The following is a 23,912-nucleotide window of genomic DNA, read 5'->3' as shown; positions in this document are numbered from 1 at the left end:
CCTCAGATTCTGCCTAATCTTCCTGACCTTTTTAATATTTTCAACAGCTTTCTGCAGTTTATTTCACATTTCTGCATTTTCAGTATTTTTTTGCAATTGCATTTCAGCCTTGAGCTTCAGCATTGCAACACATTTTCTGCAAGAAAATGCAATTTTTCTAGTTTTAAATAGATTTTTCCTTGTTAAATAGGCCTTTTTTTTTGCCTTCTTCAATATCAATTTTTCTAACATTGTACTTAAACCACTCCCATTTATTCTTCCACTCATCAATCAAAGTGACTAAATTATAGATCAATCTTTTATTTCTGGCCCTATTATTAAACCCGTAAACATTAACGAGAATATAGTTGAAGTCATTAAGATAAATGATCACCATGAGCCAATGCCCCTCTATATCGCTCTTGTGGTCAGTAACCCTACCATCCAGTTTGTTAAATATAATTGCCACACCTGCTGAGTTTGAAGTGCCATGGGATAATAAAATGTCGCCACTACCCCATTGACATTTCCAAAAACTAACATCATTTTCAATAGAGTGCGTCTCTTGTAGGAAAAAACAATTAACCCTCGGCTGCTCCTTGCAAAAAAGAAATATTGCCTTGCGCTTTGTGCTGTTTCTTAAACCTCTAACATTTAAGGATAACAAAGAAAACACCATATAGAATACCTTGTGAGCGTATACTAACTCAACGCACGATGGGTGCAAATATGAACCTTTTGGCGTCAAATTGGTAACAGTCAAACAGTAAGTCCCAAAGATTGGTCTTAAAGAACATTGTTTTTAACAAGCATACAGCTTTGTCATGTAGTCAATATTCAAAGTGCAGCATGACTCATGTTAGTTTTTCTTGTCATGTAGGCTTAGCTGCATGTGTATTAACTTAACAGAGATAGCCTAAATACAATCAGGTGTGTACCTCAAACAGTGGGTGGATTAGTGACGATGCTATACTTCAGAAACAAAGCCTGCATGCAGCGTTCTCTCACCGGGTGCAGCGTTTTTTCTCTCACAGCACAAGTGCTCCATCCCAGCTCTCTCCAGCCACCCTGCCCTGCCTGGCTAATGTACGCTAATGCCATTTGGTTACAGAGCACAATGCCGGAGTCATCCAGTGCATTTATGTTAGAGCTAGTTGGCTAACCTTAGCATGCTGTCTGCAGTTCCCTCAACGGCCAACCGTGTAGCTAGGAATGAGGATTTTCTGAAAATTACATATATTACCTTAACAAGAAGGTCCAAAGGGAGCATTTTTAAACATTCCCCACTACGAAAGCAGAATGACCCCTCGATGCTGACGTAGTTCATTAATAGCTGACGGAAAAAGTAAGATATTATTACTCCGGCGGCTGACGTTGATGATCACTAACTTTGAATGCAAAGCTTGTTAGATCGAATCCAAATACACCCATGTGTGCGATATATTTTCGTTGGTGATTGTGATGCACTGCTCACTTGTACATCATTTTAGCTGCTATGCGACTTGAAATTTTCCATTAATATGTATGTGAATGTGTGATGAATCTTGAATCATGAAATCTCTAAACATAATGTCTTCATATAGTCTATTAAAAAATTCCAGTGATCAAGTTTTGAACGTCTTTTCAACAGGGGCCATAGTCAACCAAAATCAAAATGTTTGACATTCCTCTATAAGTTAAGAGGGCCCCAAAATAATTTTTTTTAAAAACATATATTGCATTTCTTACATCAAAAGCTCTACATAACAATTGTTGACCCCTTTAGGTGTTTTTACTATTTTCCTGATCTGATCAGCCCTTTCAACAAAGAGATTCTGCTCTGTAAAGAAGCGCCGCTGTTAGTCTGTCTTTATACTTTTAAATTGAACCAAACAGCACTGTCATATTGCTGTCCCAGTGAATAATTTTACACTGCTTTACGGCGTTGCGGGAGCAAAAGGGAAGTCACTTGTAAACAAACAGATACATGCACACAGAGCTGTTCTGTCCTGCCACTTCGGCCATTTACACATTCTTCGCTTTGCAACTAATACACCTTGATTACTACCTTCGCTGCTGGTTCAGCAGGGAACCAACTTTGCCCCACCATTACCCCTTCACACCTTTTACGCAGGCATAACAGGGGCCCTGTCTTGAACAGGCTATGTAAAAGGGGATCTCTTCTAATGACCCTAAGTTTCTTATCAGTATATTTGATGATGTCGTTGCAAGTCCTTGCAAAGTAGTAGTTATAATAGTATCTACCTATCTGTATATTTAACTAGAGAGATGGATAGAGACAAACAAACAACAACAAAACTAACAAAGGCTGATAGAGACTTTAAGTGAATATGCAAAATATGATCGTAGAAATATGATAATATTAGAAATAACAACTTAACTAATGATAATATAAGTATGAGTATAATTGTAGCAGTGGAAGTCAAGCAGGTCCAAGGCAGCTGGAGGACCTCAACAACTATTGGGGGGGAAAGGTACAAAGTAAGTGAGTTAGGAGACATACATGACGAAGCACATGTGGAAAAAAGGAGGATTGGGCAAATTTGAGTAAAAGTTGCGATGATTGGAAAAAATTGCAAGGCTGGGCAGAATGCAGAGGGATTGGTTGAATTTTTGTGAATTGATGCAATTGCGACATCGCAACTTTCTGAGGGACTGAGGAGTATTTTGAGTTTGAAGACATTTCTTAGGGCAGCTTCATAATAGGAAATTGCAATAATCCAGTATTGAAGTAAGAAATGCATGGTCTAGGGCAGGGGTCTCAAGGGGGCCTTGAGTACAACTATATCAGGCCCGCGAGATTATATCATATGTCTATCATAACTGGCCCCGCGAGTATACAGCAAGCACACCACTGATACTACACATCCCAGAATGCACTGCAACAGCAGGCTTTTAACTCCGCTAAACCCCGAGCTTCAGGGACGGACCTCCCTGTGGGAGACTCAGATGCAGCAAGGAAAGTTGGGTCACTTGCCAGACAAGAACAAACCATGTCTCCACTGCTGTGTTCCCAACTGCTCATTTTGCTGATAAACTGAGCGGACCTGGCACACACGAGTTCACATGGTGATTAGCCGACTTTGGAGCTCAGAAATTTAAAACTAAAGTGCTCAGTAATCCGTATGTATTTGACGTCGAAAGAACACCTGTAAACATCCAAATGGAGCTGATAGAACTGAAATGATGCCCCAAGCTCTGCCTGCAAGCTGCTCGAATGCCCTGCTGTATGTTTGGAAGCACATAGGCCTACCTGTGTTAGCAACTAATGTACACCTTCACTCCACCCTAAGGGCCCGATCAGCCAGCAGAGTTTTACAGCCTGCTAAACACAAGGCGCACCGCACTGCCTTTTTTGTTGAAGCCTACGGTTAAAAAAAGAGCAGCTCGCTGCGCCTTTTTTTTCAACTGTTGTTAAGGCAACCACCAAATTATTAGCTGTCATTAACCTAACCGTTATATTGTATACTGACAGAAAGCCAGGCCTCTCTTTTTATCCGATTGGACAATCAGAAATAACGCCCATGACACCTCTCAGTGAAAACAAGAAAAGATGCCAAGCGTCTGGCTCTGGTAAATAAGAGCAGAGTGCACTTAAATAATTGTTTTCATTTTTCACTTTTCTCTGTAATCACAGGTAGACTCACAAATTTTCACCAGATTGATCACACTTAAAATGTTCCTTTTTAGCTTGATGGTGTTGTAATAAAAAACAATATTTAAGATCTTCTTGACAAAAAATATAGTTTTCTGGCTGTTTTTGAAGCATGTGTAAAATCCTTTTTGGAAATGACTCTGTGAAAAACTGCTGATAGAGAGGAAGACTAAACAAATGAATAATGCTGATGTGTCTTTGTTTTCAAATTTGATCTCATTTCTTCTTTTTGATACCCTTGGTTTGTTCTGAATTCTATAAGATGTCTTGGTAGAAGTTAAGTTCATGTTTCTGTATGACTCATTTGTCATAATATCTCTGACAAAACGGTGGTTTATTTAAGTCTGTTCTAAGTGTTTCATTTTGCCCACTCTCTGATTGAGTTTGACACCCCTGGGGCCTCATGTACAAAGGGTGCGTACACACAAAAAGGTGGCGTACGCTCTTTTTCACGGCAAAGTTCAGATGTATCAAGAGTGAAATGATCGTGGAAATGTGCGGTGCCTCACGCCAACTTCATGGCTGGCGTACGCATGTTTCTACAGCTGTTGATCCTTTGGCGACACTTAGAGGTGATGCTGGGAAATGTGAAAACAATTAGTCCTCAGACTGAGGGATGTGCACATCAGAGACACATGAACAATTAACACTGATGAACAATTAACACACCCACGTGTCTGCAATTACATGAGTGGATATAAAAGCATGCGCAAAAATTACCGTTAAAAACAATGGCTGCTTTAGCAGTATTAGAAGACATTGTAAATGGTGCAATACTAAGAGAGAGTGTGTTCAGAGACAGAGAGGATTTACTGGCACATGATGACAACTGGCTCATCAGCCGCTTTAGGTTCCCGAGGGGCAATCCTCCTGGAACTGTGCGCAGAGCTGCGGCCGGCCTTGGAGCGCAACACAGCGGGGAGCCATGCGCTGCCTGTGCCCATACAGGTGCTGACCACACTGGGGTTCCTAGCAACCGGGACATTCCAGAGGGAGCTGGCCGACCGATCGGGACTGTGCCAGTCGACCCTGAGCCGAGCCATGCCAGCCGTGTGGGACGGATTTATCCGCATGTCAGCCAGGTGTATCAAATTCCCATACAATGCAGCTGAACAGGTCAACATTAAAGCGCAATTTGCAGCGAGAGCCGATTTTCCTAATGTAATGGGAGCTATCGACTGCACACACATTGCTATAAAAGCGCCATCACATGATGAATTTGTATATGTTAACAGGAAACATTTTAATTTGATCAATGTAAAGATCATATGTGATGTGCAAATGCAATTAAGCAACATTGAGGCGAGGTGGCCTGGTTCAACGCACGATTCATACATTCTGAGGAACAGCATGGTTGGGAACAGACTACAAGCTGGCACTGTGCGCGATGGGTGGCTTCTTGGTGAGTACATTTATTTGTGTAATTGTCCTAATATTAATCCCCGTGATGCACATTGAGCAATGCCCCCAAATTCTATCCCGTCTTCACAGCATCATTTCTAGTCGGTGGTTAAAGTTAGTGACTTGTTGTTTTTTGCTGGTTAAACTACAGCTTAAGATCTTTCTAACAAGCCCCTGATTGTCTCTGTGTGCAAAGTACTCATGTTAATAACCCTGTGCGTAAAGTGTGCAATGTCTTAATCAGCCTCACCTTTTACGCATTTTACGCATGAACCTCTATCTTATAGGGCTGTGAGCAGGCTACTGTATGAACACATTTGTTGTGAGTTACACAAATACATAGGTATTTACCTTGGGGGTAATCAGAGTCACCCACATGTGCTCCCACCACCCCTGAGAGAGCAGTGTCACCCACAATTGCGGCGACTCTCTGTTCAAACGGGGTGGGTCCCTTTTCTCCTGTCCCCCCGCCTGTTTTGGCCACACTTTGGCGGTGGGCAGCCATCCTCCGCTTCACATCCACCTTGATGTCAGACAACTTTTTCTTCAACTCTGCTTGTGTGCGCTTCTCTGACCCCACAGCTTTGACAGCCTCACACACACTCTCCCACTCACTCCTCTTGCATTTGCTGCTCATGCCAGAGGACAGCGTGCCAAAGAGCACATTTTTGCGCACCTCTACTTCAGCGAGTAGCGCCTCCAATTCACTTTCCGTGAAATTCTTTTTTTCCCCCGTCTTACTCATTCTTTTTCACTTTTCTGATTCGTGCAGAGAGGGGAATCTCAGGTGTAGGGCTCATTTAAATATGATTTGCGTATTTAAATGGGGGCGTGGAAAGGGAGGGGTCGGGTACTCCAACATGTGCGCTCAATTCCACGTTGATTGGGATGTACAAAGGAAATGTGCTTGGATTCATGCGTGCGCACAGATTCATACATCTGGATATATTTGTGCGTACGACGTTTTCTGGATTTGAGCGTACGCCATGTTTCAGTAGGAAATCCATGCAAGTCTTTGTACATGAGGCCCCTGGTCTAGGGTTTCTGCATTGTTTTGATACAGGATTTTGCCTTTTGGAACATTACATAGGTCTTCAAGGCTTTCTTTGACATTTTTATTATGTTGAAGTTGAAGGAAATATCCTGATCAAATATAACTAATATTTCTAACAGTGGTACAAGATGATAGAGAAGCTATATCATAAAATGTGTCGAGTGTTTAGGGCCAAGCCTGATAACTTAATTTTGTCTGAGTTAAGCAGTAGAAAATAGTGTGTCATCCAGCTAGCTCTGGTTGTAATGGTTGTAACTGTTGATTTTTCTGGCTGACTGTCGCTTTCCTTTTTAGACAGCTTGCCTTCATCTGAGTGTGTAATTGGTTCCTTTTTTATTGTATTTTCACTTCTTTTTGAAGTTGTATCTGTAGTCATCCATCTCTTCTTTGTTTGTTCAGCCATAGTAGATTAGTGTTTACTCACAAGACTTGCAGAGCCCGGAAAAGCAGCCGCTTAGCTCCGCCTACCCTCTCTGGCAGACCAACCACTGCTGGCTGATGGAAAACGCGTCACTAACTTGGGATTTTTTTCCGCGAAAGTTGCACCAGACACCCAGTGCGTAATTCTGCAAATGCGATCAGTGGGCCATAGGCTCAGTCACCATTGTGTTACTTCATTCTGCGATAGACTTAGTGACTAAACAGACTTTTATTAAAAAAAAGATTATTCAAGATTATTAATTTCATCTCAGAATTCTGACTTTTTTCCTCAGAATTCTGAGGTTCAAGTCAGAATTCTGACTTGAAACTCAGAAGTGTGTCTGCTACCTGTGAGGATCCAACTTCAGTGTGAGCAGGCGGGGAACCACAGGCTGACAGAATATGTGGGATTTGAGTGTGGGTCTTAGCGGACTCAATTTCTTTATTAGGAGAGTAAAAAAGGCATGTTGGTTTGGTGCTGGTGTCACGATTTCAAATTTAAACAAAAAGGTGTGGACCCAGAAGCAGACTTATAAGGATTTAATTAAATAAAAGGCAAAAATGCACAAACAAAACAGAGCAAAAAACTTACAAACAAAACCGGGAAAAAGGTAATCCAAGGGAACATGAGGAGGGATAAGGGGAGGCACGAAGATAATCCAGAAAAAGGTCAGGGACATAGACTCACACACGATGGACGACAATGAACAGGCAACGAGACAGGGGAGCACAAAGACTAAATAAACTTAGGAGGTGAGGCTAATCAGACACAGGTGAGACAATCAGACACAGGTGAAAACAATCAGGGCAGGGCACATAATCAAACAAGCGGGAAACACAAAGGCAGGAAGTGGACCAACACGAGAGACAAGGTGACAAAGTAAAACAGGAAATGATCTAATCAAAAAGACACAAGTGAAATACTTAACTAAACAAGACTAAATACTGACAAGAACACAGAATAAACTAAATACAAAACTAAACGATGAAAACTCAAGACAAGGGACAAAGTGACAAGGTAAAACAAGAAATAATAACTGAACACTGAAATACAAGAAAACCAGAACTAAACTAGAAACTCATGGCAGCTGGTGTTTGTAAAAACAAAGAAAAGGCTACGAATATGAAGTATGTTTTTGCAGATGGGGCTAGCTAGTAGCATGTTGTTAGCTAATGTGGTTGGGCAGTTGCATGAATATGTTAATGTTTGGCTGAGCCTATTGCCTTTTTTCGTTTATTTTGATAAGAAGACCTGTACCTGTACATGAAATATCGGAGAGGTCAGTGGTTAGAGAACAATGCGTGGAGAATCCTGGCTAAATAGGCAGCCCCGATAACTGGGGCGGGGGGTAGACGCCCAATAGTTTTTTCTCCGGCTGACGCTGTCCACGGCTTTTTGGGATTGTGTTACCACAAGGAGCCTGGCCATTTACCTCATCACCACAGGAATATTATCCTGCTCGGCTGTCTGAAGGTAGGTAAAAATCACAGGAAACATAAAATCTGGTTCATCTAAATACAGGCACAGGCATTTCACTCCTTAGAATTAATTAGCCTGTCAATTTCTTGTTTGAACTATAAATAAAACGTTTGTATAGGTCGATTTAAGTTGTATTTTAAAATGATTTAGCTTCAACGGTACAGGCACTCACACATCCGCCCATATTTATAATTTCACTCAATTTTGGTCGCTGGAAACATTGAGATACTCTGGTGTCATGAGTAATTCTTGTTTAGTTTTAGATCATTTCCTGTTTTACTTTATCACCTTGTCTCTCCACTTCCTGCCTTTGTGCGTTTCCCGCATGATTATGTGCCCTGCCCTTATTGTTTTTTAGCTGCTCCCTTGATTGTCTCTCTGTGCTCCCCTGTCTCAGTGACAGTTCGTCGTTTGTCATATGTTGTTTGTCTTTTTTGAAACTTCCATCTTTGTAAGCCCTCCTCCTGGCTCTTGTATTTTCAATTGGATGTTTTTGTTGGATTTTACCTGGGCTGTTCACTGTAAGCCTTTGTTTTTTTTTGCTTTATTTTGTGTGTAAATAAATCACCTTAGTTTGCACCTGGGTCCTCTCCCTTTTTGTTTCAACCACAACCCTGACAGTATGAACTGACCGTAAATGGACCCAGCTGATTTTGAAAGTTTGGATTTATTTTCAAAAATTAAATATATGCAGGACATTTTGAGAAGGGCTTTCTTGGAAGTGATGAGTCAGGATAAAATGGACTGGGACTCACCTGGCCATTTTTACTGCCACCCGTGGAGGCCCAAGAAAAAAATGCGGCCATCATGGCTCCCGTCTTCCTCGTCCATCTCCACGGCCCAGAGCCCTGGGTCCAGATCCTGTTCAGGCCCAGCCGGAGGATTCCCCTCCTGGTTCTCCGTTGGTGTCCTGGCCGACACCTCCTCTGGTCCAGCCGGAGGATTCCCCACCTGGTTCTCCCTCGGTGTCCCGGCTGACACCTGCACCTGATCCAGGTTCCCCGTCTGCAGTCTGGTCAATACCTGTTCCTGGTTCTTCTTCGGCGGTTCTTGGTCCTCTCCCTTTTTGTTTCAACCACAACCCTGACATCTGGAACCCCTGTGGGCAGGTGTGAAGTCTTAAAGTGAGAGGGACTTTTAACTGAGGCAAGTGATTGAAGCAGAATCATGTAAATAAAAAGCATGCTGCTGTTTTTTCCCAAAACTACTTTAATCTGCTCACCTTGCTTCTCTTCAGTTATTTCTCCCCACACACCTTCACCTGCTGTAACTGCACACAGCAGCTCTTTCTGTTTCTCTTTCGCTATCTGTCTGCTCTGTTTATACCTTATATTCATCATGAGCTGCACGTTTTACAAAGTCGGGCAAAAAAATACAACACGCACTTTGTATTTTTTCACCTGCAATCTCATTTTCAGAGCAGTGGGTGAGCCATGCGTGAAGGATGCTCGTCGTTAAAGACGTTGTTAAAGGCGTGTCGAAACGATAAAACCCGACTAATGAGGCCGACACTACACAGCTACACTTACAATCCTGAGGTCGCACCTCAATCAATGCATTTACAGAAGGGACCTATGGACGTCTGTGTGTGTGTGTGTGTGTGTGTGTGTGTGTGTGTGTGTGTGTGTGTGTGTGTGTGTGTTTTCTGATGAGCATGTGGAAGAAGCTGCTCCATGTATGGGACAGACAGAACGCGAGGGGCGAGTGTCCAGTTAGTTAATTGGTTGTGGATGATGATATTTTTGGCATATAAAAAAAGACACATGATGGAATTAGTCGGCAAATACACTTGCCCCCCTCCCCACCCCCAACCCCTTCGGGTCAGGGAAAAATCTTCCACTGTGAGGGACATGTGTGAAAGAGACTTCAGAGACAGAAAATCATGACCTGAGGGTGTGTCACCTTTCTGCCTGTGAGTCTGTGCTGACAAGCTGGCCCCCATCTTCACCCAAATCTTCAACGGATCTTTGGAGCTGTGTGAAGTCCCCTCTTCCTTCAAATGCTCAACTATCATTCTGGTCCCCAAAACACCCTCCATCACAGGAATAAACGATCACATCCAGCAGCTAGACAATCAGCACTGGCGCCCCCCAGGGGTGTGTGCTCACTCCCTATACAATAATGACAGCACCTCAGGGGACCCCTGTATTAAACTCCTGAAGTTTACAGACAACACAATGGTCATTGGCCTCATCTGGGATGGTGACGAGTCTGCATACAGACAGGAGATTGATCAGCTGGTCCTCTGGTGAAGTCAGAACCATCTCGAGCTCAACCCGCTCAAGACTGTGGAGATTACAGTGGACTTTAGGAGAAGCCCCCTCACACACACACACACACACACCCTCCACCCTCACAATCCTCAACAGCACAGTGTCTACTGTTGACAAATTCAGGTTCCTGGGATCCAGTATTTCCAAGGACCTGAAGTGGACCTCCCACATAGACACCATCAGGAAAAAGGCCCAGCAGAGGATGTACCTCCTGCACCAGCTCGGGAAGTTCAACCTGCCTCAGGAGCTGCTGATCATGTTTTACACTGCTATCATCCAGTCTGTTCTCTTCACGTCCATCACTGTTTGGTTTGGATCTGCCACCAAACAGGACAGGAACATACTGCAGTTCACAATCAGGTCTGCAGAGAGGATTGTTGGAGCCAGCCTGCCCTCCGTCCAGTACTACTACCGGTACAGGGTCAGGGAGCGGGCAGGTAACATCACTACAGACCCCTTACACAATGGACACAAACTGTTTAGACTTCTCCCCTCAAGTAGGCGTTACAGAGCACTTTACACCAAAGCATCCAGACCATAGACTGTATAAAAAGATGCACTTGACAGCTCCCTAAAAGTGAAACTAAATCATTTTGGGCGCCCCCTGCTGACTGGCCCGCCTCCTCCATGTAATCAAATGGGACATGAGACAAACTACAAAATAATAAAATGACAACTTTTAATTAGTTATGCGATTATGTTAAAAGGATGATTGACAGCTCTGTTGACCAATACGGCTCCTGCAGCCAATCAGTTCCGGATTAGCATAGAGGACAACTGGCGAGAGGAAACGTAACTAAAACAATCACTACAGTCACTGAAGTTTCCATACCTGGAAACGTTAACCTCAGACCAACACAAGAAGCTGTTCTGCTGTTAAATATGGAGACGCATCTTCCATCTATATATATAGTCATTGATCCAGACACAGAAACAGTTTTTTTCCCCAGGCTGTCACTCTGATGAACAGCTAACTCAGCCAGAGTGTCAGGGACAGTAAACGTGTAATAACCTAATCAGCTGTACACGTGAGTTATACAAACATCCACTGTGCATGAGAAATATGTTTATTATTTATTGTCATTGCTTAAATTCACCCTCTTTTGATGTATCTATTATCATTACGTCGAAGGTCAGTTCACATTCCACACATTTCAGTGTTGGAATGCTTTGGCTTACTGTTCCTTTAAGTCATTACAAGGGTCGGGGAGAAAATCCTAATGTATATTAACAGGAAGGCTTTGTACGCTGGGATCAGTACAATAATGGAAAAACAATAACAGCAGCATGCTTTTATTTATTTGATTATGCAGAGCTTTTCAATCACTTGCACCAGTTGAAAGAGTAAAAATCAGGGAGTGTTAATCCCTCTCACTTTGAGAGGCTCATCCACAGGTTCCAGAGTATCTTAATGTTTTCAGCAATTGAAATTTAGTGATAGTATCAATATGGGTGGGTGTGTGAGTGCCCCCGACCTGGTCCATTAAGCTTAATGATATTTAAAAAATGACTTAAATCCACCTATACGCTGTTTTATTTATGGTTCAAACAAGAAATTGACAGGCAAATGTATTCTAAGGAGTAAATGGACTGTACTTATATGGCGCTCTTCTAGTCTTTGCGACCACTCGAAACTGCTTTTACACTACATCTCACATTCACCCATTCACACAGACAATCATTCACTGTTGGCAGAAGCTGCTACGTAAATTGCCCAAGTGTCAATCAGTTATCACATTCATACCCGTTGGCTATGCCACCGGGAGCAATTTGGGGTTCAGTGTCTTGCCCAAGGACACTTCGACAGACTGAGGAAGCTGGGGATCAAACCTTTGACCTTCTGATTGAAAGATGATCCTATCCTCAAAAACATCCTTATATATTCGTAGCCATTCTTTTTTTTTTTTTTTTTTTTACAAACTACAGCACCAAACCAACACATATGTCCTTTTTACTCACCTTTATCTCTTCTAATAAATAAATGGTGTCCTCTGAGACACCTTGAACACTTGAAAAGTCACTCAAGTCCGACATTTTCCGACAGCCTGTGGTTCGCCTCCTGCATGCCCAGAAGTGACACTCTCACTGAAGTTGGTTCCTTTCAGGTAGTAGACACACTTCTGACTTTAATCTCTAACATTTGCAAGACAACAGACAAGAGAGTCAGTGATTTATGATGGATTTGTTACATTATTTATGTGATTATATGTTTTTCCACAGAAAGGCCAGAGATTTCTTTTGGCAGTGTTGCTTATTCAGAGACTGATAGTGCTGCCAAATCACATAAGCCAGGTACAGTGGCCAAGGTGACAGAAACTGCAGACAACTATATGCATTGTTTTCCTAACCCATTTTCATTATTGCATTGTTTTAAGACATGAGTAGGAGGGTGAGGAGTGACTCTCAACAGAACCCTTTCAAAGTGCCAGACAGCATTTTTCAACTAAGTATAGATGATAGCGAGAACCAAAAAGAGGTTAGTGTACGAATTCAAGTCTCAAAATCAAGTTTGCTGCTGTTATCCTCTGTACACAGGACATGGATAACTTTGCTATGCCAGGGGATAAGAAGATGACCCATGATGCAAGAATGAGGGTCAGGCTGAAGAACAGTCTGGTAGGACTGGAGGAGGAAGAGGAAGAAAAGGAGAAGCTGAAACAAGAACCCTGCAGTTATAAGATGAAGATAGCCATGATGAAGCGAGGTGAGTGAAGAGACAGTCAAATGTCAAAACCCCAAAGTGCTTTGCACCCTGTTGTTAGCTTGCTTTTTTAATGTAAACCATTGCCTGTGATGCCCTGGTAGCTCATCCGGTAGACCATGCTTCCCATGTACAAATACAAAGTCCTACTGCAGCAGCCACATACTGCATGTCATTTACTCTGTCTCTTTCCCATTTCTTATCCCTCCTCATCTTTCCCCATTTTGGAAAATTCCTAAAAATGTTTTTAAAAAAGTAACTATTGTTATTCTTCTGTTCACAGAAAACCTTATTAAAGACAGCAAACATGACTTAGTCTCCATGGAACGGCAGAAGGCAGTTTTGGAGGTGAATAGTTGCTATTATGTTACATGTAAAAGCTGGAGCCATGCTTGTTTAATATTGTTTTTCAACAGAATACATTTTTAGAAAAGGGAAACTCCAACATTTTGGGGTTTGGTCTTATAATCAGGATTTCAAATTCATGTTCATATTTAGGATTCGCTCCAGCTATACTGAAGTCAAGTCAAATCAAGTCAAATTAATTTATTAAGCACATTTAAAAACTAGAAAAATTGCATTTCCTTGCAGAAAATGAGTAGGAATGCTGAAAGCTGAAATGAAATTGCAAAACACTGCTGAAAATGTAGAAATGAAATAAACTGCGTAAAGCTGTTGAATGATTGACTGCACTGCTGAATAACCTGGAAGCTTAAAAAGTGATGAAGATGCTGGAAATGGTGAAGAAGGAATAATAAAGGAAAAACAAAAAAGACATGGAGACAGTGGCGGCTGGCCAATAGAGGGCGCTAGGGCGCCTTCCTCCCTAGTGGAGAGTGTGTTTTTATTTTTATTTATGTTATTTAAAAAAACTAATATTAACAAAATTACGTATTCAAATATGTAATATATATATGTATATATCCAAAAAAATATATACATTAATTAATGTTCATTGGAAATGTGGGAAACAAGCGTTGCCACCAGGGACTGTTGCTGGGGCAAGATACGTGCATATAAACGAGAATTTGGCCAATCAGCGTCGTAGAAAATAATCTCCGAAGGGCGATTCTGAAAACGCCCTTAGTTAGTCTCGGTAGTTGAAGTGTGATCAGTCTATGAGTGATGGAAATGACAATGATGGATGCTGACACCGCAAACAACTCTGTACGCTCTCTTCTTCAAAATCCGTTCGAGAGGAGAAGTTTAAGTGAAAAATTACGGATTAAAGAAACTGGACTGGATCAGCCAGATATTAAAATCAACCAACAGGCGAGTGAAAAAGGCAAAACCTACACCAGAGGATTTTCTCACAACTGGTACACCAGAAAGGCTTGGCTAGCTGGATGTAGCCATGTAAATGCACTATTTTGCTTCCCGTGTTTACTTTTTAAAACTGCTGGCACAGATACATCATGGACTTGTTCAAAACTTAGTATGGCACAGCACAGCCCCACCTAGAATATTTTTCACCAGCCGCCACTGCATGGAGAGAATAAAGAAGGAGGAGGAGGGACTAAAAGGAAGGAGAAAGAGAAAAACAAAGAGAGCAACAGCAACAGAGAGAGAGACAGACAGACAGAAAGCCTGAGTGATGAAGAAAAACAGAGAGAGAGAGAGAGATGGGTATGAGAGAGGGATAGAAATAGATAGATGGATAGGTAGGTAGGTAGGTAGGTAGGTAGGTAGGATAAATAGTGTAAACTGCAACAAAATCCTCAAAAATGTAAGAGGTGTGTGTGTGTGATGGCTGAAACAATAGATTTAAGGGAGGAAAATGTGTCTCTAAAAAGGGCTCAGTTTAAGGTGTATCAGTGAAAGAATGATACTGTGAGCATGTAGAGAGTCTGCTGAATGCGTAGATGTGTTTTTTCTGTCTGTGATGCCAGAAATGCAAAATACAATGTACTATGTAAAATACTATGTGTGGAGTGAAAATTGTGGGCTGGGGATCAATTAGTTTTGAAGAAATTTGAAATATTTTAAAAATCCCTCCCACTCTCATGATGACATCATCCACTCAAACTTTTAAGATTCCACCCAGTACACACTAATGTAAAAATGTGAAGGGCTACAAGTAGCATAAAACTGAAACAGTGATTATTCAAAAACTGTAAAAGATATCAAAAAGTGAATCATCAATGAGTTAGTGAAAAGATTGTTAACATTTAAAAGCAAAAATGAAGTCTGCTGAAGCAGTACCTTCTCAAAGTTGAGCGAGATTTTTCCCATCTGTTTTAACTGTTAAAAACAATGTAAAAAATGCTGAATAGCTCAAAAAGTGTAAAATATAGAAATGTAAAAAGTAATAGCTGTAATGTGCTGAAGGTGCTGAACAGCTTGATAGTTGAACGATTTCTATAGCTGAAAGTATGCTAAAGGAGTAGAAGTCCAAAAAACGTACAGAGAAGAATAATATAAGACAGAACAGGATAACAACAGTGTGACTGCTTCACACTAATTACTCGCATTGACCAAAGTGCTGTAAAACCAAGGCAGGCAGTAAAATTGAAATAAAATCACAACAAATAAGTAAGAGCAACCAGTAATGCACAAATGTAAAATTAAATGAAATATAAGAATAAAACAAATAAGAGAAGAGCAGAATGCTGCCCATAAATGAGCGGATGATCACTTCAGCTCTGTCTTACTGAATTTTAAAAGTTAAATTTCTCCTGATTTGTGGCGCTGCTTTAGCTCAGTCGGTAGAGCAGGCGCCCCATGTACAGAGGCTACAGTCCTTGACGCACTGATCGCAGGTTTGACTACCAGTCTGCCGATCATTGTCATCGTCTTCCCCCACTCTATCCTCCCCACATTTCCTCTCTCTCTTCAGCTGTCCTATAAAATAAAGGCAACCCCCCCCCCCCCCCCCCCCAAAAGAAAATCTTAAAAAAAAAAGTTTCACCTGTTTTGTTGCTTGAAAGAGAAACTTAAGAAACAGAGTAAGACTAAATGTAAAGCTATTGGCTACAAGGAGTGAAAATCATCCATGATAGCCTTTAACTATCTCAACCAGAAACCAGCTTACTGATATTTTATTAAGGAAGAAAAAGAAAAGGGGATTTGTCCGCTTTACACAAAAGGACAAAAATCATTAAAGATGCAGCAACATGGTTGTTTTAAAGAATTAGTAGCTTATTCTTTCACTGTCAATACATATTTGGGTTTGCCCTCTGGCTCAATTTCACTCACTTTCTCTTCCTCAGTTATCTCTGATGACAAAGAAGCTTGAGATTTTTAGGATGGACAAGGCCATTGCAAAGGAGGAGAGTCAGCTGAAAGAGCTTGAGATGATCATTGAGAGAGACAACCTCAAATTTGAAGAGGTCCTCAGGGAGAACGAGAAGAAGTCAGTGGAGGCCAGAACATTGTAAGTGTTGACCGTTTTGTTAATGTACAAAAATTCAAATTTTGCCCTTTTGAAGCTTTATCCAAAAGGCAACTGGATAAGGTTTAAGTTGTTGAACTAAATAACTAACTTTAGTTAAAGCCACATTTACAGCCTTGACGATGAAACTAGGTCAACTTCTCATTCAACAGCTCCCAGTTGATTACAACAACATTGGCATACTAATGACCGACAGAGGCTAATTTCTAGCTCCGTTCACCAGTCAGTTTTGAACTGAAGACGCCTTTTGGATGTGACGTCTTCAAGAACTTAGACCAAGTCCAGTTGCCATTTGGATTAAGCTTTGAATTACCATGACCTGGATTACTGAGAGCCTTCACAGACATAATTTTGCCCTTTCAAGAGGACATTCATATGATGCTTAAAAAGTCACATAACAAATGGTTATCTTCTCTCTGTTGTCAGCTTTGAACTGGAGGCCAAGTCCAAACAGGAGAAGAATGTTAAAATCAAGAAGCTGACTGCTGAAATAGGATCCATAATAAGGTAGCGCTTTGACAATGTTTTGGTGTGCACATTGCCTTTTGTTTTATAGCATCAAAGTGTACATTGAGAGAAACCATGGGTATGGGTGAATACATTATGTCATGTGGATTAAAACCTAATTCTACCAACTGGAGTTTCTTCATACCCCAGAGGTATATTTTTGTAGGGTTAGGGTTAAAACTGTCATTTCTGTTTCATAGTGAACTTGCCAAGTTTGAAGAGATCCTGATAGACTACAAGAGATATAAAGAGCTTCTGTTCAAGTTGTCTCCTCTGGAGTGGCAGCAGGCCCAGAAGACAAAGCCTTTGAAAGTCCTTTCTAACATAAATGCTCTTGACGAGCAGAACAGCGAGTCTGAGGAGTCAGCTATTTGGAATGGTAAATCACTGGTGCAATTTAAAACCATGTGAATCAACAACAAAAAGATTCTGATGATCAATGTCCTGATATTGTTGTTTTTCATTCTTACTATAATGCTTTGTTACAGTAGGTATAATAGAGCTACTAGAATGATTTGAATTGTGAAACTGGCACAGGTTTGGAGAGCAAGGTTTCCTGTCCAGGTAGAGAGCTGCCCTCCATCAGAGAGACCAAGCTGCCCTCAGCCCTCAGCAGCACACTGTAAAGAAATACCAACACACAACCTCAATCAAGTGTTTTATCTGTAACATTAACATTGCAGTGGTGAAATAAGGTGGATAATTTTTTATTTCCATTAACTATTCTACTATTAACTATAGAAAAATAATTACAGATGTACTTTAAAACTATATCTGTAAAAAAGAAATCACCCATTTAGGAGCCATGTCACTGTAAAAAAGTATAATAAAAGTGATGATGAATGAGGTATTGTAATTTAAGCATACTATCATTTTTTTCTCTCTGTCGTGCCACACTGCATGCTTGATAATTTTTACAATTTTGGAGTAAATTCATTTAAAATTAGATTTGCATGATGGTGCGTATATTTTTACCTGACCACTAACACTGTCTTTGGCCTTTTAGTATCATAAGTTCTGCACTGGAGAGTAACAGCTCAGAGTCTAAGGTTGGTTTTCCCAAACTTAAAATGTAGTTTTCAAACCAAACATTGTATTTTTTATGCATTCATTTGACTGTATTCAGTGTGCCTATCTTCCGTACCTTGTTTATACCCTCTGCAGGATGAGCCAGTGCTATATTTCAGTGATCCCAAGCAGCTACTGGATCTGGTTACAGAGCTGACAGAGCAAAACTTGTCTCTCATTCAGAACTCTTCAAGGCTGGTAGAGACACTGGAAGAGTTTCAACTAACAATGGAGACAACCAAGAAAAAAATGTAAGCATCATAGGTCATAGCTCTGTAAATCAAGGATTTTGAAATGTTGCCTGTTCTCTTGCTTTTAACTGAGCTGACTCTCAGCTGCTCCCCTGACCTCAACAGGAGCGTCGCTTAAAATATATTCCTTCTAGCTGCTTTTCATCCATAGCATGAATTGATGTCTTTTGCAAGTACGTCATTCCGATTTCTCTATGACAGGCATAACAAACCTCACTATTTGTGAACTTTTTGCATTCCTTCTTATTCACTATTGGGGAGAGCTTGTGCTTAATCAAGTTGTAGAGTGAAAAATCAAATGTATTGACACTAGGGCTGTCAAAGTTAACGCACATTCCCTTTAACACCACTAATTATCTTAACGCGCAATTAACGCACGCACGTTCTATTATTCTGACCCTCCGCCCGCCCCGTAGTTTGAGAAATCAGGAAGCGATGCAGCCGCAATGTTGTGCATAGCATGCAGAAACAAACCTCCGTGAGCAGAAATAGATAAAGAAAAGGGTCTTTTAAATGTAAAATTCAGCCTCAAAGCCCTGCTAGATGGTTCTCTGAACAAGGCACTGTTTCCGCTACATACATTTTGCCGGTCGTTCGCCCGCTCTCCTTGTTGAGGAAGAGCAGTGAAATAGTGACAGGAGTCACAGGACATCAGGACGCTCTCTGTCCGCACCATAGACTGTATAAAAAGATGGACGACATGACAGCTCCCTAAAAGTGAAGCCAAAACATTTCGGGCGCCCCCTGCTGACTGGCTGCAGTATAGGTCATAAAGCCTGCCTCCTCCATGTAAACAGATGGGACATGAGTCAAACTATAAAATCAAAATACACGCCCGATAATTTTTTCTCAAACATGGTTTCTGTCATCATAGCTAGTTATTATCATGCTGATTTAGTGTTCATTTCATATCATTTTTTTGATAAGTTTATTTTTAATTAGTTACTTGATGCTGTCAAAATGATGATTGACAGCTCTGTTGACAAATTAGGCTGCTGCAGCCAATCAGTTCCGGGTGAGCAGAGCGGAGGACGATCCGCAAGTAGAATCGTAACTAAAACAATCACTACAGTCATTGAAGTTTCCATACCAGTGAATGTTAACCTCAGACCAACACAGAGAAGCTGTTCTGCTGTTAAACACGCCGGTGTGTGCGGGATCCTTGCTGTTTTTTTGGTAAGTTAAGTGTGTGTTTGGGTTAGCGGAAGTGGCTACCGCCGCTTCACTCGCCAATCTCTACTGCGCAGACTCTGGCTCCAAATGACGTCACCATCGCAAGATGGCAGCGCCTATCACAGGGGCTATTTTGGCATCAATTACGTACAATGGGAGCAGATGGAGACGCGACAGACAGAAAGAGGGGGCGGGGCCAGCTATGCAGAGGTACAGGTGTGTTGGGGGACTGAAGCAAAGTGATTAGATTAAAGTAGATCGTGAATTAAAACGTGAATTAAGTTGAAGAAGAGAGTACAATTAAACTGTGGAAGGAAGAAATAAACGAAAGAGGGTAATCCAGATTGAGTAAGTCTACATGTGATGTGCTTCTCACAGAAATCATTGATATATGCGATGATTGCCATGTTATGCTTTCAGCATATTTTTTGAGCATGCAGTACCTTTGAGGTTATTCTGTAGAATATTCTGGACAGTATTTCTCATTGTTTTGGAATGGTGCAGTAATAATAAACATACATTTGCATAAAGGAAGCATATTTGTCCATTCCCATGTTGATAAGAGGATTCAAAACTTTTTAAAAAATCTCTGTAAGGTACATTTATAACAGGTAAAAAATGTGCGATTAATTCGCGATCAATCGACAATGGACAACAATGCTTGATCGCGATTAAATATTTTAATTGATTGACAGCCCTAATTGACACCATTTCAGTTAAGTCAATTTCCTGCACTTGTTGGAATGTATTTACTTGAAATTTCAGTTTCTTTTATAACCCTGCTTTTAGCATGTTTTACTCCATTTCCCAACATCTTCCCCACATCCATCTGAATTGCTGTATCCTTTTATCCTGAAGTGAAAAGGATGAAAAACAGCTAACACTGCAGATAAACGACATGAACCAGAGCATTGATAAAGAGAAGGCAAGAGGCACCAAGCTCAATCAGAAGGTTCAGCTCCATGTCTCATTGAACACAGAAGACCAGGTTAGGAACAGAATGTGTATGACTAAATAATAATGAAAGATCTGTGTCAATTTGAGCTGGGTCATAATTTCCTTTTCTTGTCACAGGATGTCATGTTTGAGACTCTGGATGAGAAGGTAGCAGAGGTCCACCACTGCTGTGTGGACAACAGTTTGACTAACTTCAGCACCTTGGAGAAGTTGGCCAATATTGAAAACCGTATATCTTTACTGCTACAGAGCCTTGAGAGCATCCCTGGAGAAAGCTTAGGGATGATGAGGAAGATCAAGGACAGTGAGAGGAGGAGCAGGTATGTCTCAGTGACCTTCTGTTTAGTGCACAAAAAGGAACATGAGAGCAGCAAATATCTTCTGAAGGTTATTCCAATTGGCAGTAACATAACCTTTGGCAATGACATTCACAATGTAACAACTTGGCTTACACAACAAAGCAGCACTAAATTGCACCAGAGGCGTAGCCAGATGTTACAAACATTAGGGGCTTAGCCCAAAACTAGGGGGGTCCAGGAACATGGTCCCATGGTCCAAATTTTTTTGTGTTACAGCAGCACTGTCTTCCAAGCCATTGATATAAATAGAATGTATTATGTATTTAATTTGGGGAAAAATGACTCTGTCTCTAACAATGGGCCTCCACATTACAACAGATGTTGAGGATTACTTATTTGCATTGCCTGCCACATAAAAAGGGCAGAAATTGACATTACTATTCTTTGTGTGACAAAACATTGGTTGGGAATGACATTGGCATAAACATCAGTAACATTCGGAGACCTTTTTTATTTTACTACTGCAGAAGAATTCCAAAATTAATCATGGTAAAAAAAAATCTGTGACGTTTGAAATCAACAGCTATGCCAAATAAATGTGGTCTTCATTTCTCTAAAGTGGATATTAAGATGACAGAAGAACATTTACTCAAATTATATTACATTTTTTTAAGGAAATAGCATCATAGAATTCTCCTCACTTTCTCTTTTAATCCTCCCTTTCCTCCTTCTTTCTTATTCTTTAAATCTAGATAGTCATTTCCACCTCTGACCTTTTCTCCTGCTCTAAGGATTTTCTCCTATCCTTCTCCTAAATCATTTTATCATTAAAAAGTAAGCAACTTTGAATTTCACAAATAACTACATAGATGTACAAGCTACGAGCCTCACGAAAATACTCTACATCTAACCTCTCAAGTAACTCAGTAACTACCGAAACATTTCCTTTCTGTCCAAACCAGTTCTCCTTTTTTCACTTTCCACACATTTCCTGCTCTATGTGCATTTTTTCCCCAGGAGGTTAAACCCCAATACAGGATTTCATTTTTTTAGATTAAAAATAATGTGTTTTAATGCAATTAAATGCCCCTCAGAACGTGGCGCCCTAGGAGACCATTTATATTGCCTAAGCCTTGAGCTTAGCTTGAGCCCTGATAGGACCTAAAAGATTCAGGGCTTTGGACAAAACATTCAGGGCTCAAGCCCAACAAGTGTGTGAATGTGTGAATGTGACATGTAGTGTAAAAGTGCTTTGAGTGGGCGCAAGACTAGAAAAGTGCTATATATATAGTATAATATAAGTACCACATCCCTGGGAAAACCGATTGAAAACATTCAGGATGAAAAGGATCTTGGAAAATATGTGTCTTTGAGGTCAGCCACCATGTGACAAAGCACAGGATACACAGAAGGCACAGGAAACTGATGCAAAAGCCCAAGGCACTGATAGATCTTGCTTCGTGCATATACAGGACAGGCAGCCACAATCAAATTTATCCAGCACAACAAATAGTTAGCGCGAATTGGGGATTGCAAGGATTGGGGTTGACTTGAAACTCTCCTATAGCTTGTAGAAAGCATCATTAACCAGTGGAGACCACTGAAACTTCACATGAGGTGATCTAAGGGCATGCAAGGAAATAAATGCTGCCATAGTTCCTGTTAAAGGGTGTGTTCAAATTTATTAAACCCCTGAAATGGTGCACAGACTTGTTGAAAGTGGGCATGGACCAATCTGCCACACTTTACAGATGCAACCATTTCTACTGGCCAATTACTACAGCAATATTACAATGTTATTTTCTTCTCTCTTTCAACATCATTCTACAGGTATCGTGACAAAAGGCTTGAAGAGCAGAGACAGAAAATGAAGGAAAGGATGAGGAGGTACTTGGAAAAATCCCTGGCTGACTCCAAGAAAATAGTAAGTCATTTGCTTAAAAAGTGCTTCATGCAGCCGATTATACTAATTGAACTTTGTCACTAGTAAATATCAAAATTCTATCTCAGTCAATTAATACCACTTTCTGTTGAAACACATTACTGCCTAATAAAAGACAAACTAACTTCAGTTCAGAGAACTTTTGTTATCCGTTATGAACCTCATTTGTGTAAAAGCATCAGTGTATGCAAAACACATGTAAATGTAAATGTAAATGTTCTTTATTTATACAGCCCTTTACAACAACCCTTTCAGTGGAACAAAGTGCTTTACAATAGATAGTAACTAAAAGGGAATAGATAAAAACAATAAAAAACACAATTAAAACAATAAAAGCAATAAAATACAATAAAATACAATAAAATAAAATAAAATAAAATAAAAATAACGGTAAAAGTGTCACCACACTACTGGGTAAAAGCATCCTAAATAAATAGGTTTAACTGGAGAGACTACAAACAAAGAGTAGATAACATAGAAGTGCAGCTTAAAAACTGTTAAAATGACACCAGTAAGAATAAGTTAGCCTTAAAATGTCCATAAATGAATGAATAATAAGGTTGAGCACCCAGACTAACTCAGTGGTTAATGAGTCTGATCAAAGCAGGCTCAAAGCTCCCATCACAACAGGGCCCTAAGTCTCTAACTAGAATCTTCTTCTCTGTCAGCTAAAGACCCAGCTCTTTATGAGCACCTCTGACCTTAACGATATTGATGCTATTGATGATGATGATGACATCGAGGATGTAGTTTATGCGGACAAGATTTACATGATGATGATGATGACTATACTGATGATGTTGCTGATGATGATTATTATTATATTAAAAAAAACAAAAAAACGCCCTATACACTTCCTGTCTGCACCAGTGTCCGATCACATTTGAAGCTGTGTGTTGGCTCTTACTGACTTCCTTCCCTCCTGTCTCTATCGTTGCTTGTGTTGTATTAACTCTCAGATGTACGTCGCTTTGGACAAAAGCGTCTGCTAAATGAAATTGTAACACTGTAACATGCATTTTTACTTATTCAAGCCAAATTTCCAGAGGCTTAAAATACTGACTGGAATTTACAGAAGCGTTTGCTACCATGCCAGAAAAACAACTGATTAGTATTATGTTATAATGTTAAAAGTTTAATGTGTTAAAAAGATGTTTTTCACATTGAACAAGAGAGAGTTCAGCTCAGCGATTGCTGTGGTATTTGAGTTAACTGTAATTACTGCAGCTGTAAACCAGCACTGTATGTGATGTGGTTTTAGGGTCAGAAGCAGGCACCTTTCAATCAGAAAAGACAAGTACATGAAGTAAGGATAAATATTTATTCTACAAAGATGATGTAGAAAGGAATCTTGGTCAAGC

General features: G+C 40.6%; 1 protein-coding gene across 4 annotated transcripts in view; it reads left to right on the top strand.

Moving 5' to 3' along the window:
* cfap100 (cilia and flagella associated protein 100) overlaps window positions 1–23,912 on the top strand; it is a 35,009-nt gene that overhangs the window by 8,847 nt on the left and 2,250 nt on the right. The window contains exons 2-13 of one of the 4 annotated variants that reach the window (XM_069670606.1): window positions 12,798–12,966; window positions 13,247–13,311; window positions 16,173–16,336; window positions 16,781–16,861; window positions 17,062–17,240; window positions 17,399–17,483; window positions 17,868–17,910; window positions 18,026–18,180; window positions 20,212–20,341; window positions 20,428–20,457; window positions 20,560–20,630; window positions 22,440–22,533. In XM_069670606.1, the coding sequence (XP_069526707.1) occupies window positions 12,801–12,966; window positions 13,247–13,311; window positions 16,173–16,336; window positions 16,781–16,861; window positions 17,062–17,240; window positions 17,399–17,483; window positions 17,868–17,910; window positions 18,026–18,180; window positions 20,212–20,341; window positions 20,428–20,457; window positions 20,560–20,630; window positions 22,440–22,533 (1,263 nt within the window). In that variant the 5' untranslated portion in view covers window positions 12,798–12,800. Of the gene's footprint in view, window positions 1–12,482; window positions 12,555–12,797; window positions 12,967–13,246; window positions 13,312–16,172; window positions 16,337–16,780; window positions 16,862–17,061; window positions 17,241–17,398; window positions 17,484–17,867; window positions 17,911–18,025; window positions 18,181–20,211; window positions 20,342–20,427; window positions 20,631–22,439; window positions 22,534–23,912 lie in introns of all 4 variants that reach the window. The other 3 variants (XM_069670604.1, XM_069670605.1, XM_069670603.1) reach the window with 3 other exon arrangements.

The sequence above is a fragment of the Semicossyphus pulcher genome, unplaced genomic scaffold (genome assembly GCF_022749685.1).
Source record: "Semicossyphus pulcher isolate SPU_LCO1_2020_fin unplaced genomic scaffold, fSemPul1.0.p SCAF_2, whole genome shotgun sequence".
NCBI lineage: Eukaryota > Metazoa > Chordata > Actinopteri > Labriformes > Labridae > Semicossyphus > Semicossyphus pulcher.
The sequence above is the reverse complement of the archived record's forward strand: the minus strand, read 5'-3'. Positions and strand labels throughout refer to the sequence as shown.